At 44.1% G+C, this 15,656-nt stretch overlaps 1 protein-coding gene and 1 pseudogene across 6 annotated transcripts in view; both read right to left on the bottom strand.

Annotated features, from left to right (window-relative positions):
• MTHFD1L (methylenetetrahydrofolate dehydrogenase (NADP+ dependent) 1 like) overlaps positions 1 to 15,656 on the bottom strand; it is a 312,601-nt gene that overhangs the window by 226,297 nt on the left and 70,648 nt on the right. For all 6 annotated transcript variants that reach the window (XR_010119055.1, XM_055267460.2, XM_063632271.1 and 3 more), the window contains exons 12-16: positions 14,867 to 15,003; positions 13,026 to 13,072; positions 7,270 to 7,377; positions 6,323 to 6,397; positions 2,693 to 2,795 (exon numbers count right to left, since the gene is read on the bottom strand). Coding sequence is in view for 5 of the 6 variants with exons in the window: in XM_055267460.2 (XP_055123435.2) it covers positions 2,693 to 2,795; positions 6,323 to 6,397; positions 7,270 to 7,377; positions 13,026 to 13,072; positions 14,867 to 15,003 (470 nt within the window). In the remaining variant the exon portion in view is untranslated. The remainder of the gene's footprint in view (positions 1 to 2,692; positions 2,796 to 6,322; positions 6,398 to 7,269; positions 7,378 to 13,025; positions 13,073 to 14,866; positions 15,004 to 15,656) is intronic.
• On the bottom strand, positions 12,446 to 12,546 carry LOC129477878 (uncharacterized; annotated as a pseudogene).

Below are 15,656 nucleotides of genomic sequence, written 5' to 3'. Positions count from 1 at the left end.
AAAAAAAAAAAGATGACAATACATTTTGGACATGATGACATTTTAATAATAAATCTTCCTAGTTATAAAAAAATTTTCAGAGAAAATATGTAGGCTTCTCAATAAAATGCTTAAAGTATTCATGTCCATTATTTAAAATGCTATTGGTGTTTTCAAGAACTGAGCCTTGCTTAAGTAAGTTGTGGTTCATCTACAAAGGAATATTCTAGAGTATTTAAAAAGGCCATTACAACAAAGAGCTAACAAAATACAAAATGCTTATGATATAAATCAATGAAACTTGTAGGATATAAAATCTATACACTTAAGTTATAACTAGAGTTATACCAAAAAACTAGATGTACACAAAAAACTATGAATAGTAGTTTTATTAGTATAGCAAGGTTTTTAAAATTCTTTTGAGACATTTCCAAAATCTCTATAATGTTATTATTTATTTCGAAATGAAAAATGTATCCTTGAAAGTTTCTAGGGCTGGGTGCAGTGGTTCATGTCTGTAATCCCAGCACTTTGGGAGGCTGAGGCAGGCAGATTACCTGAGCTCAGGAGTTTGAGACCAGCCTGGGCAACATGACGAAACCCCATCTCTACTAAAAATACGAAAATTAGCTGAGTGTTGTGGTGCACAGCCTCCAGCTACTCGGGAGGCGGAGGCAGGAGAATTGCTTGAGCCTGCGAGGCGGAGCTTGCAGTGAGTGGAGATTGCACCACTGCACTCCAACCTGGGTGACAGAATGAGGCCCTGTCTCAAAAAAAAAAAAAACAAAAAAAAAACCCAAAAAAACCCACAAAGTTTCCAAGGAGATTTTAGTTTAGTTTGGGAGACAAAGACACTCAAAAAAACTACCCAAGCCAGGCACAGTGGCTCACGCCTGTAATCCCAGCACTTTGGGAGGCTGAGGTGGGTAGATCGTTTGAGGTCAGGAGTTCCAGACCAGCCTGGCCAACATGGTGAAACCCCATCTCTAGTAAAATACAAAAATTAGCCATGTGTGGTGGTGTGTGCCTGTAATCCCAGCTACTCGTAAGGGTGAGGCAAGAGAATCGACTGAGCCAGTGAGGCAGAGGTTGCAGTGAGCCTAGACCGCACCACTGCACTTCAGCCTAGGTGACAGAGCAAGTGAGACTCTGTCTCAAAATAACAACAAACGAAAAACTCTACTCAATACATCTATCACCACAGTGACTTCTGATGATCGTGTGGGCAGAGCTTTTGGGTCTGGAAAGGATGCTCATGTTTCAGTGAAGCCTCCCAGCAAGGCAGCTGGAATTATGATTCCATTTTAAAGATGAGGAAAATGAGTGAGCAGTCTGTCCAAAGTTGTGCAGCTCATAAACGGCAGAGCCAACGCTTAGTCTCTGGTCTTTGTCTCTCTACCTTATGGTTTGTGGGATAACACTAAATTCTTAATGGACTGGCTGGGTGGATTCCCAGAAGGGAAGCTCCCTGAAGGGACGAGACCTGGGTGCATCTTGGAGGGCAAGACTGGCCTAGGCAGGAGACAGGATGGAGATGGCCCAGCTAGGGCTGGCAGCAGGACAGCGGTCGGCACTCCTGACTAGAAAGCAGGCAGGGAGCAGAGGGAGGGAAGCCACTGCGGGTGTCCTGAAGGCCAAGCTCTGCGACGGCAACTGTATCACCCAAGATGTGGGGAGCCACTGGAGGCCTCTGATCACAACGGGATATCTCTGTTAATGTGAACCCTCTGAACTGGGGGATGGAAACGGAAGCAAGATAATCTATTAGTCGGGAACTGCTATAAAATGCGCATCTGATAAATATGTTCCAAATGTGAGTATAAAGAGGTAAATGAGGGCAGAAGTATGAGAAGAATAATACAGGAAGAATCAGGGATCCATGCCATCGAACATTTCTGCAGTTGTGTAGGGTTCATAAAGTGTGGTTCCCGTGTTTCTGTGCAGCGTATGTGACCATCTCCATCGCCAACGCCAAGAACATGCATGCGACTTGCTCGAGGTCATGCAGTGAGTCAGTGGCAGGGGAGACACACACTCAGGGCTCCTGATTTCCTGTTTAGTGCACTTCCCTCTGTCTCATCCCATAGTGAGCAATGAGACTGAGGGCAGTGTGGGAGAAGGAAGGGGACATCACAGCTGAGAGGGAAGCAGGGAAGTCGAGGTGGTGGGGAGCTCATGGGGAGTCCACCCAGCTGCATTTGAAGCGGTGGAGGGATGCCTCGTTAAGTGGATGAAAGCACATATCAGACTTGGAGGAACATCCAGCACTGGAAACACACAGAGAGCTGCCGAGAGCCAGTGGTAAGGAAGTGAACAGAAGAAGGTGGGATGGTGGGTGGAAGAGGAGCAGGACAAAGCCAGGGAGGCATGGTCTTTAAAAAAATTTTGTTTTGTTTTGTTTTGTTTCTTAATATAGAGACAAGAGGCCAAAGGAGAGAGAAACAGAAGAGAAAATTAGGTAATTTTCCTTGGAAATTTGGAAGACATGGGAGAAGATGGGATTGAGCCTGGACAGAATTTTTGTTTTAATTGGAGGCAAGGATAAGGGAGGGTGGTACGATAATAGTAACTGAAATAAATGGTGGGAATATGAAGCACAGGCTGGGAAGATCATTGGACAGGATCAAACTGTAAGTTTCTGAATTTAAGCGCTTCGGCTCGAACATGCCTCCCCACCTGGCCATCAGCCTGCTGGCATCTCCCCAGCACCCACCTCTCTGCCACGTGATGGTAGATGGGTCGATGTCAAGACGGGCAAATTTACTCACTTCCTCTTCTGTCAGTGTGCTCGGATCAGTCTTATTTATTCCCAGTTTCTAATGATTAAGAAGAAAAAAGGTGAGAAGTTTGAGAAGCAACAGAAAGCAAAGGGTCACCAAAATTATCCCTCTAATTTTATTTTCTCCATGATTGGTAAAGCCTTTTAAAAAACTAAACTGGCACTTTGGGAGGCCGAGGTGGGCAGATCACCTGAGGTCAGGAGTTCGCAGCCAGCCTGACCAACATGGAGAAACCCCATCTTTACTAAAAATGCAAAAATCAGCCGGGCATGGTGGCGCATGCCTGTAATCCCAGCTACTTGGGAGGCTGAGGCAGGAGAATTGCTGTAACCCAGGAGGCGGAGGTTGCAGTGAGCCGAAATCGTGCCACTGCACTCCAGCCTGGGCAACAAGAGCGAAACTCCGTCTCAAAACAAACAAGCAAAGAAACAAACAAAAAAAAAAACTAAACTGGGCCAGGTGCGGTGGCTCACGCCTGTAATCCTAGCACTTTGGAAGGTCAAGGCAGGCAGATCACCTGAGGTCAGGAGTTCGAGACCAGACTGGCCAACATGATGAATCCCCGTCTCTACTAAAAATACAAAAAAAAATTAGCCAGGTATGGTGGAGAGCACCTGTAATCCCAGCTACTTGGGAGGCTGAGGCAGGAGAATCACTTGAACCTGGGAGGCAGAGGTTGCAATGAGCTGAGATCCTGCCATTGCACTCCAGCCTGAGTGACAGAGCAAGACTCTGTCTCCAAAAAAACCAAAAAACAAAAATCAAAACTCAGCTGGGTGTGGTGGCTCACGCCTGTAATCCCAGCACTTTGGGAGGCTGAGGTGGGCGGATCACCTGAGGTCAGCAGTTCGAGACCAGCCTGACCAACATGGAGAAACCCCGTCTCTACTAAAAATACAAAATTAGCCTGCCTGGTGGCGCATGCCTATAATCCCAGCTACTTGGGAGGCTGAGGCAGGAGAATCTCTTGAACCTGGGAGGCAGAAGTTGCGGTGTGCCAAGATGGCGCCATTGCACTCCAGCCTGGACAAGAGCAAAACTCCATCTCAAAAAACCAAAAAACCAAAAAACAAACAAACAAAAAAAAAAACAAAAAAACTAAACTAAACTGAACTTTGACTGAATTATAGGCTAGGCCAAGTCAGACAAATACCTAGGGCCAGATTTCTTCTACGAGTAAGATACTGCGAGTTTGTAATAGACTCTGAAAAGGATTGATCTGAAGATGTCCTGCAGTGGACAGCATACAGCTAACTACCACTTGTGCCTGCTACTGGCTGCGTCAGCCAGGGGCTCCCTGGGCTGCTCTATGTGGCCACCGTGTACCCTGCTCAGAAGAGACATAAACTGCTGTCCATCCATATAATTGGTGCCACAGTTCATTAGTTTTCAAATACAAATACCGGTAATTCAAGTTAAGTTTATTCCTATGTTTCAAAATAAGTTATTCCTAATTCATGGAAGAGAAAAAAAAATTAAAACTTTTAATGCCCAGCCAATTTTTAAATTTTTTGTAGAGACAGGGGTCTTGCTATGTTGCCTGGGCTGGTCATGAACTCCTGGGCTCAAGCAGTCCTCTTGTCTTGGCCTTCCAAAGTGCAGAGATTACAGGGGTGAGCTACCATGCCCAGCCAAGAAATCTTCCTATTTATTTTGTGTAAATAAAACATTTTAAGAAAGTGATTTTTGGCTGGGTGTGGTGGCTCATGTCTGTAATCCCAGCACTTTGGGAGGCTGAAGCAGGTGGATCACCTGAGGTCAGCAGTTCGAGACCAGCCTGGCCAACATGGTGAAACCTTGTCTCTACTAAAAATACAAAAAATTAGCTGGCATGGTGGTGGGCACCTGTAATCCCAGCTACTCAGAAGGCCGAAGCAGAACTGCTTGAACCTAGGAGGCGGAGGTTGCAGTGAGCCGAGATTGTGCCATTGCACTCCAGCCTGGGCAACAGAGCAAGACTGTCACACACACACACAGACACACACACACACACACAAAAATAGTGATTTTTTTTTTTTTTTTTTTGAGACAGAGTCTTGCTCTGTCGCCCAGGCTGGAGTGCAGTGGCGCGATCTCGGCTCACTGCAAGCTCCGCCTCCCGGGTTCACACCATTCTCCTGCCCCAGCCTCCCGAGTAGCTGGGACTACAGGCACCTGCCACCACACCTGGCTAGTTTTTTGTATTTTTAGTAGAGACGGGGTTTCACCATGTTAGTCAGGATGGTCTCGATCTCCTGACCTCAGGATCCGCCTGCCTCGGCCTCCCAAAGTGCTGGGATTACAGGCGTGAGCCATTGTGCCCGGCAAAATAGTGGTTTTTAATGAAGCATAAAAAAGATCTGGGAAACAGAAACTGCATGTTGTTACAGCTGCTGAGGATGGAATTACTCACTACTTCAACACACTGAACTTGGTTCAGTAAGAGGCAGGAGGTGAATTTTTAAAACCACTTAATACCAACCAGTAAGGTTGTAAGTTATACCATTTAGGGTTATTTTTTAGTCTCTGAAACAGGGCTAGTAGCAAGCAATATTATTAGAAGACCAGAGGCAGCAAATGGCATCAGAAAAAAGCTAAGACAGGTTTTAAGAATTAAGATGGCATAAGCAAGTATAATTGTAGTGTTTGCTGCAACAAAAACATAGATGAGGCTGGGCGCAGTAGCTCATGCCTGTAATCCCGGCACTTTGGGAGGGCAAGGTGGATGGATCACCTGAGGTCAGGAGTTTGAGACCAGCCTGGCCAACATGGTGAAATCCCATCTGTACTGAAAATACAAAATTTAGCTGGGCGCAGTGGTGCGTGTCTGTAATCACAGCTACTTGGGAGGCTGAGGCAAGAGAATCACTTGAACTAGGGAGGCGGAGGTTGCAGTGAGCTGAGATCATGCCACTGCACTCCAGCCTGGGCAACAGGAGTAAAACTCTGTCTCAAAAAACAAAACAAAACAAAACAAAACAAAAAACCACAAATGAGATAGATGAGTTTTCAAAGGTTATCTTATAATTTCCTAGAAATTTAACAAATTTCATAAAAATATTTCACTTTAGAAAGAGAAGAACTCACCAAAAATTCTAATTTGTTATTTTTTTTTTTAAGAGATGGGATCTTGCTGTGTTGGCCAGGCTGGCATGCAGTGGCTATTCAGAGGCGCCATCATGGTGCACTATAACCTTGAAGTCCTTGGCTCAAGCAAACCTCTCACGTCAGCATCATGCGTAGCTCGGACTACAGGTATGTATGTGCTCCTGTGCCCAGCTAATTTGTCAGTTGACTAGGGTACTCATAAATTAGCAAAACAGTCCTCTAATTTCATAGATGAAGAAACTGAGATGGAAAAAGGTTAATTAATTTGTCCACCTGGCTCTTTTGTGTAGAACCAGGGTTCAGGCTTCGAACACTGTGCTCTCTCTGCTCCAGTATTCGGTCTCCATAGAGTTTAATACCCAAAAGGATATCTGAAAACCAAAGTCAAACTAAGTTGAAAATTTCAGGCTTTGACAATCTTTCTGATGTGTTTCTAGGATACTTTCTTTTTAAAGAATTGCTAACTGGAAACTTACTTTTAGCCGAGCAAGTTGAATTTCTGAAAATTCTCTGACACCATTCACTAAAGGAACCAGCCGATTATACAGAGCCTAAAAACACAAACAAAAATGAGACCACACAAAAGTTAATTGTCCATGAACTTGAACAATTCATAGGATATGACAAAAATTCTTTGCATTTATAACCAAACTACTTAGATAAAAGACCCTATTAAAATTTGTGGGCTAATATAAACAATGTTGACTTAAATTCTGTCATTTTCATAAAACTGACAAGATCTGAAATAACACACATTGCAAAGAGTTTGCATAAATATATTTCGTGATCTATATCGCTACAACTACCATATGAAGATGTATGTGGATTATGTAGCAAAGACTCACTGAGGAACTACTTTAATTAAAGAAAGTGAGGACTCTTGTTGTAAAACGTGCCAGAAGGTACCCCTTTTATCTATGTCCTATGTCTGTGAGGAATTAGCTTCTGGTGGGCTGTCCCCTTTGGGGACGTGGTTTAACTCTTAAACTACAAGCACATGAAGCCCAATAAGGGTCTCTGACATCTTTTCAGCACATCTAAAATAGCTCCGCATAACATTAGTCTTAAAACGACATCTGTCCAATCCCCTTAGAATAGATTAGAGATTGGACCTGTGACCAGAATGAAGAGAACTGGTCTACCTACCATCTTTAAAACTAAAGACTCATCTTAGAGAATATTTGGCTTTTACAACATACTACAATTCTCCCAATAACTTGGCAGTGCTCATAATCCCATTTGAGAATCTGATCAAAGGATGGCTCCTTCTCCTTGGGAAATAGGGACATATGTAAAAATCACAAAATTGAATTGAATAACATTTCAGAGTCTGCAGACATCAGAATTCTTTCCACAAACTCCTTAAGAATCCAGGAATTCCAGGATACAATACCCAAAATGGCTAGCAAGGCATCCTTCTCACCTTATCTGTTTGTGTGTTTTCATGAAGAATCCTTGTGTCGATGGCGGCAGCCAGCAAGTTATTGGCAGCAGTGATGGCGTGGATGTCTCCAGTCAAGTGAAGGTTGAACTACAGAAATAAGATATCTTTCTATTTATTTATTTTCAGAAATAGGGTCTCGCTTTGTCGCCCAAGCTGGAGTGCAGTGGCATGATCATAGCTCACTGTATTCTCAAACTCTTGGGCTCAAGCAATCCTCTCACCTCAGCCTACTGAGTAGGCTGGGACTATAGGTGCACACCATTGTGCCCGGCTGATTTTTGAATTTTCTGTAGAGACGGGGGTCTTGCTGTGTTGCCTAGGCTGGTTATGAGCTCCTGGGCCACTGTGCTCAGCTAAGACATCTTCCTATTTGTTTTAAACAACTATGGAATTTAAGGACTGAATAAATAAAATAGCATACAAATTACATATCCTTATAATGAACTGAGTCTATAGGAACGCCTAAATCAGAAAATCAAGGTCAAGGTCTTCCACGTCACAACAAAGAACCTTTGAGCAATTGCTCAGATCATAACTTCTTCCATCCTCAGGTTAAGGCAAAGCATTCTGATGCATTTAATAATGAATCTTACAGTCACTCACTTTACGTTTATTCATTGTTTTATTATCAAGAAAACAGTATCATATCAAATATACTTTGGAATGAGGCAGGGCATAAAATAAACAGTAACAATAAAATAATATGAAATATTACGGAATTTTGGAGAAATAAATTATTTTACCCTCATGACTCTACTCATTCTGTTATTTTCCTTCCAGTCTCATGAGCACTCATGAAATCAGCTTCCTACAAACTTCCAAGTTTCGTTTTTCACAAAACTTTTTCTATAATAACCTTTCGTATAGTTTATAGAGGCTGTATATGGTAGATGTACCAAAAGTTTCAGGCTGGATACATACACTACTACCAAATGTTCACTTTTACAAGGAAGGCCACAGTTATAAAGCATACACACAAATAGCTTTTCCTTTTTTTAAAAAAATTAATTGCTAATGAGTAGTATATTTTCAGGAGAGTAGTTACTAGGTTAAATGAGCTTTCTTTCTTTTCTTGTTTTTTTTTTTTTGTAGAGACGCAGTCTCACTGTTGCCCAGGTTGGTCTCAGACTCCTGGGCTCAAGTGATCCTCTTGCTTCAGCCTCCCAAAGTGCTAGGATTCCAGGCATGAGCCACCACGCCCAGCCCTTGGGATCTTGATAATATCACCAAATTGCTTTTTGAAAGGGATGAAGTATTTTTATTTTATTTTATTTTATTTCGAGACGGAGTTGCACTCTTTCACCTAGGCTGGAGTGCAGTGGCATGATCTCAGCTCACTGCAACCTCCGCCTCCCGGGTTCAAGCAATTCTCCTGCCTCCTAAGTAGCTGGGACTACAGGCACCTGCCACCACGCTTGGCTAATTTTTGTATTTTTAGTAGAGATGTGGTTTCACCATGTTGGCCAGGCTGGTCTCGAACTCCTGACCTTGTGATCTGCCTGCCTCAGCCTCCCAAAGTGCTGGGATTACAGGCATGAGCCACCACACCCGGCCTTTGGGATCTTGATAATATCACCAAATTGCTTTTTGAAAGAGATGAAGTGTCATCTGCAAAACACTAGTAGTAGATCAGTTACTTCAGAAATAAAGTAACTTTTAGACTAAGAAATAATTTAATAGTTGAGAAAGTGTTATTCTTTTTAAAGCTGCATTTCCTTAATTTCTTGGAAGATTAAATATTTTCTTGTTAAAATTTTACTTTATAACATAAAATAACGTTAACTGGAGAAAACATGAAAAATTACATATCTTTATATATTTTATAAATATATATTTGTGCTTTTAAATATTGGAATCATAACATCATAACGGTTTATACTTTAGCTCTTACACTCTCAATATAGCAAGCATTTTTACATCATTAAAGAGTCTGCAAAATATAGTTAACTTGATGTCCTATTATTATCCCATTTTTTAATGTTATAAACTATGTGACAGTATATTTAATTTGAAATGATCTATTTTCCCATACATTCATTTTTTTCCTTAGGGTACACTAAAAATGAATTTATTTGGGCCCAAAGGATATGCACGGTAAAACACTTAATATGTATTTCTACTCTTCTTCCCAAAGTGTTTTTATCAACATACACTTCCCAGCAGTGTGTGGGAGTCCATTTCAATTTCTTTGCCAAAATTTGGTATCATAACTATTTTGAAAAATCCAATTTTGTCAATTTGACAAGTAAAATGTTAACTGATAGTGGTTTTATTTTTATTTATTTATTTAGAGACGGAGTCTCGCTCTTGTTGCCCAGGCTGGAGTGCACTGGCATGATCTCGGCTTACTGCAACCTCTGCCTCCCAGGTTTGAGTGATCCTCCTCCCTCAGCCTCCCAAGTAGCTGGGATTACAGGCGCCTGCCACCACGCCCAGCTACTTTTTGTATTTTTAGTAGAGACGGGGTTTCCCCATGTTGGCCAGGCTGGTCTTGAACTCCTGACCTCAGGTGATCCACCCACCTCGGCCTCCCAAAGTTCTGGGATTACAGGCATGAGCCACCGTGCCCGGCCTGATAGTGGTTTTAATGTAGATTTATTTACTTGATTGTTGGTGAAGATGAATACGCATTTAGTTAATATTTCTTTTCCGATGTTTCTATTGAACTCTTTGGCCATTTCACAACTGGAATGTAAGTTTTTCTTTCCAGCCGTCTACTTGATGTCCACCTGCATGTTTCATAGGCCTCTAAACTGAGTCCCTCCTTCTGACTACCACCCTCCACCACACCCCACACCACACAGTTCAAACCTCATACCATCACTCCCCTGTTCTCTGCCTCAACAAATGAGTCTACTGAGTTGCTCAAGCCAGTACCCTGGATGTTGTCCTTGAATCCTCCTCTTTTCTCACCCCCAACATCTAATCCTGCAAACATCAGCAGACAAATCTTAAACTGTTTTTTCCTCTTTTCCATCCTCACTGCCCCCATCCTGGGCCAAGTCACTGACATCTTTCCCTAGGCTACTTCCATAGTCTTCCTCCTGGATTCATCGTGTCTACTGAGAGGCCCCTGGTCCCTTCATCACACAGAAGGCAGGGTGATTTTAATAAAACTCAATCTGCATTGTGTTATCTGTCAAGAGCCCTTCAATGGCTGACCTTGGCACTTCAAATAAAATCCAGGTTCTTGGCTACAAATTGCAATCGCTCGACAGGGCTGGCGCCTGCACACTTCTCTACCTCAACCCCCCACTCCCGCTGGCCCACGGGGCTCCAGCCACGCTGGTGTCCTCCAGTTCCCTGAATAGGCCACACCCTTTCCTGCCTCAGGACTTTCCCACCAGCAGTTCCCACTGGCTGAATGCTCTCCCTCATTCTTCACAAGGTCGGCTCCTTCCCATCCTTCCAGTCATAGTCCTCAGTCCATCTGGAATTTATTCTAACATTTTCCCCTATGGTGATTTATTACATTCCGTCCAGTACATATTGTCTGTGCCTGGCACACAGTCAACAAACATCCACTAAGTGTCAGGCACGGTGCTCAGAGCTGGGAGGATACAGATGAAGAAAAGACTAGAGGCACTCACGCCTGTAATCCCAACACTTTGGGAGGCCGAGGCGGGTGGGTCACCTGAGGTCAGGAGTTCAAGACTGGCCTGACCAACACGGTGAAACCCCATCTCTATTAAAATACAAAAATTAGCTGGGCGTGGTGGCAGGCGCCTGTAATCCCAGCTTCTTGGGAGGCTGAGGCAGAAGAATCACTTGAACCCAGGAGGCAGAGGTTGCAGCGAGCCGAGATCGCACCATTGCACTCCAGCCTGGGTCACAGAGCAAGACTCCATCTCAAAAATGAAGAAAAAAGAAAAGAAAAGAAAAGAAAAGAAAAGAAAAGAAAAGAAAAGAAAAGAAAAGTAGCTCTCTCCTCCAAGCCATGCAGCTGATGCCCTAAACCGGTGGGACACCAATTTCCTTCCAATTTGCTGGCTAAACCCGAGCCACTCCCCTGTGTATGCCCCTTGTACACCATCTCTAATTTGGGCTCCTGGTTCTGGGTCTTGCTGGCTCGTGAATGGTACCCATGCCCATTCTGACCTGAAGCCTGTGACAATTTTTTTCAGCAGTGCCTTGGACTACTCTTTCTCACCCCCATTCCCAGTATTTGAAGTTTCTACAGATTTTCTCTTTAGCTTCCCTGACACTCAGACCTCCATGGGTAAACACTTCTATTCCTTTAACAAAGTCAACAAGTACTTTCTAGTGAGTTCCTACCATGTGCTGGGCACTCTGCTCAATGCTGGGACCTGGGACCTCAAGAAAGGCCCACAACTCGTCACAGCCAACTGAACCAGATAGCCGTAAAAATAGAGGGAGTCTGTGGGGTAGAGAAGAACCTTGACAAAAAACCTTGACTAAATTGGGTAAAGAGAACAGAAAAGGAAGAATGTTCCAGGCATGGGAAAATCCTGGAACCGAGAGAGAAAAGGAAAAGAGTCTGCAAGGGCTGGGCACGGTGGCTCACGCCTGTAATCCTAACACTTTGGGAGGCCAAGACCAGCGGATTGCCTGAGCTCACGAGTTCCAGACAAGCCTGGCCAACATGGTGAAACCCTGTCTCTACTAAAATACAAAAAATCAGTCAGGCACAGTGGCAGTTGCCTGTGATCCCAGCTACTCAGGAGGCTGAGGCATGAGAATTGCTTGAACCTGGGAGGCAGAGGTTGCAGTGAGCTGAGACTGTGCCACTGCACTCCAGCCTGAGCAACAACGCAAAACTCTGTCTCAAAAAAAGGGTCTACAAGGAGCTTGACGCGGTGGAGAGAAGAAGGCAGGTGGGGACCTGTGGACAAAGAAGCAGGAGCAGCCGCCCACGAGGACCTCCTGTGCTGTGCTGGAGGGTGACAGGCAACGGCGGCAATGACAGAACAGGAAAGTGACCTGCTCAGATTTGGGTTTTGGAAGATTGCCCAGGCCCCACCGAATGATAAGGCTGATGCGGAGAATGAAACTGAAAAGAACTGGTCACTGGTTAGTTACAGGCGACAAAGAGGTTATGTGGAACAAAGGTGGAGTTCTTACAGAAGTGAGAATTAACAACATCAGTTCTTTTTGCCCATTTTCCTCTGGAACTCTTTTATTTTGGAGTCTTTTATTTTTAATGGGACACTTCACAAATTTGTGTGTCATCCTCGTGCAGGGACCATGCTAATCCTCTCTGTCATTCCAGTTTTAGTATCTGTGCTGCCGAGGCACGCACTGGAGCCTGAATTGACAGAGGGGAAGCGTCAAGTCTTTGCGAACTTGGCAGTACAGCCGATGATAAGGGAGGCACAGACCCACATTCTCTCATCCAGACCCGCAAGGCCAGCAGGGTTTCAAGATTCAGAATTTTTTGGAGTTTAGGAAGGCAGTGTTATTTACATGTAGTTTATTTGTAAAACACCCCAAGCAGGGGCCAGGTCAGCACCTGTTAATCAAAAATAATTTTTCCACAGCAATGTATATGAATATTCATGCCAAGTAGCACATACAAAATCCATATAATTATAGCTCATCACAGTAAATACTAGGATTTGTCACTGCATGGGTTATGCAAACATTTTGGGGTTTCAGAGCCTTAATGACTTTGGGATTATGGATGAGGGTCTGTGGGCCTGTGTGGATGGGAGCAGAGACAAGATGTCAGGAAGGAAACACAGTCATAGCTGACCTGCATCTCTTCAAGGTCTTACCTCCTCCATGGGGATGACCTGGGCGTATCCACCACCCGCGGCTCCTCCTAAACAACAGAGCAAGAGGCATTTCAAACGGGTCACCAAGTACAGCTGCCACGATGGATGCAGCCCAAGGGACACAGCTCCCCAAACCCAACAGAGAGGCGTCACACCCAAGATGAAGTAACAAAAGGCAGTGAGAGATACTAATGGTTATATCCAAGCAGAACAGAAAAAAAAAAAAAAAAAAGTTGACACTTTGTCTAACTATACCTGTTTCTTTGCTTAAAAAAAAAAAAAAAGGTAAAAATAGAGCAGATGTCATTACTGTAAAACATACCAGGATATGAGAATACTTTGTTAATTTATTATTAGATCTCTGTGACTATACTTTATCTAAATCAATTGTATATGATTTCATATCTAAGAAAACTTTGTTTAAAAAAAATACACTGTGGCTGGGCGAGGTGGCTCATGCCTGTAAACCCAGCACTTTGGGAGGCTGAGGCGGGCGGATCACTTGAGGTCAGGGGTTTGAGACCAGCCTGGCCAACATGATGAAACCCCATCTCTATTAAAAATACAAAAATTAGCTAGGCATGGTGGCGGGCGCCTGTAGTCCCAGCTACTCGGGAGGCTGAGGCAGGCGAATCACTTGAAACTGGGAGGCGGAGTTTGGAGTGAGCCGAGATTGCACCACTGCATTCCAGGCATTCACCACTGCATTCACTGGGCAACCAAGTGAGACTCTGTCTCGAAAAAAAAAAAAAAAAAAAAAAACAAAAACCAAAAAACCACCGCATAACCACCTCAAATGAGTAAATTATAGACTTCAATTTATTGCAGATAATAGTATGTGAGATTTGTCATGCTGCGTATCCCTCAAAATGTTGGTTGTTAGAGTAAAAGGACTTCTCTTTCCTAAAGCAGGAACAACACCGCCCATGTGTGTAACACTTGACAGTAGCCCTCGTTCTTCACATGCTTTCTCATTTGATCCTCCCAACAACTGGGTGAGCCTGGTGCCACTCTCAGCATTTTGGACTTTCAGAGATGAGGCTCTGAGAGGTTGTGACTGGCTCAAGTGGCCAAGGGTCACATCGCGGTAGGAAACACAGCTGTGACCAAAAACTTGGCCTTCTCGCTCCAACCCTAGTGTTCATTCCGTTACACAATGCATGACACTCTGTGAGTTATCAGTACTTTATGAGATACGTTATTAATATGTGTAACAGTAATATAAATACAGTATTCTTAAAAAATCACCAAGTGCCAAGGACAAACTAATTGCAGCAATAAACACCATTGTAAAGTGAGCTAAGGAATGATTTCATGATAAATCAAGGAAGAAAGAGTAATGAATGGGAAAGTGCCAGATATCAGCCCAACCACGGCCAAGGAGGAATTTCATCATGACTCGCTGTCCACAGCCAGTCCGTCTCCAGAGAGCTCTGCAGGCCCCACACAGCAACTCCAATGAGCCGAGACTAAGGCAGAGGGAAAGACCTTTCCCCGGGACTGGGATGATCAAACACCGATATGGATGGCCGTGTTTCAAGATCACTTGGCAAAGAAGGCCCTGATGAAATGGGAGACCGCACTCGAGGCGGGAGCCTTGAGCAACACAGCCCCAGGAACAGGCTCCTGAGGCGTCTAGTGAAGCCCTGGCAGCTCCCACTGCTCTTTTTCATGCCCAGGGGGAACCAACATGGGGTGACCACTATGTACGGAGTGTGCAGTGAAGAAATGTACCGGGTCCCCTGAAAAGTCTTAACTCTTTATCTGTCGACAATGTTCTTTTTACAATTTTCTCCCCCCAACTTTGCCCTGAAAAGTACACTAGTTGTTAAAGACAGTACCTTTCACTCCAAACGTCGGTCCTTGGGAAGGCTGCCTCAAGCAGGCAAAGGAGTTGACATTCAGGTGTGCGGTCAGAGCCTGCACAAGCCCAATGGTAACTGTGCTCTTCCCTTCTCCAAGAGGGGTGGGCGTGATCCTGAGTTCGGGGAGAGAAAAGTGAATTTTATAATATTTCCCAGACAACCTATGCAAAACCAGCCTAAGACACCAGAATCAAATCTGAGGGTGCTCATTCCAAAATGCACAACATAATTTAATTTTCTTGGGCTATTATGGTCTACCCACATCACACAGGACAGGCATAAGCTAAAGTCAAGATACAGACACACCTTTAATTACCAAGAGACCAAAAAAGGAAAAGTTATTGGGCAGTGCTAATAACAACATCAATTTCAAGAAAGGCCACAAAACCATTCGTCAAAACGGTTTAAATAATTCAGCTGATGGTGGGGCATTTCTTGCTGATGAGTATATAGCACTTGTTCTTCCTGAGCCATTTATTGGGGCAGGGTGTGGGCACAGGGCCTATGGTGTGGGGACAGGGCCTAGCTCAACGGTCCTTGGGTGAGTAGGGCACTGCCAGACTCTCGGGATTAGAAGGGATCCTAAAGTCCCCACTTGTCCTTCTCCTTCCAGATATCCCTGCCCAGGGCTTCTCCCTGCCATGCTTGAACACAGATGGTGTTAAGGTCATGACCTCTGGGGTGACCCACTCATTTCCGGACAGCCGTTACAGTTCAAAAGTTCTTTGTTCTAAAGAGAAGGCATCTGCATTCTTGTTGTGTCCCA

The sequence above is a fragment of the Symphalangus syndactylus genome, chromosome 2 (genome assembly GCF_028878055.3).
Source record: "Symphalangus syndactylus isolate Jambi chromosome 2, NHGRI_mSymSyn1-v2.1_pri, whole genome shotgun sequence".
Classification (NCBI taxonomy): domain Eukaryota; kingdom Metazoa; phylum Chordata; class Mammalia; order Primates; family Hylobatidae; genus Symphalangus; species Symphalangus syndactylus.
Note: the sequence above shows the minus strand (reverse complement) of the source record. Positions and strands in the feature narration are given on the sequence as shown.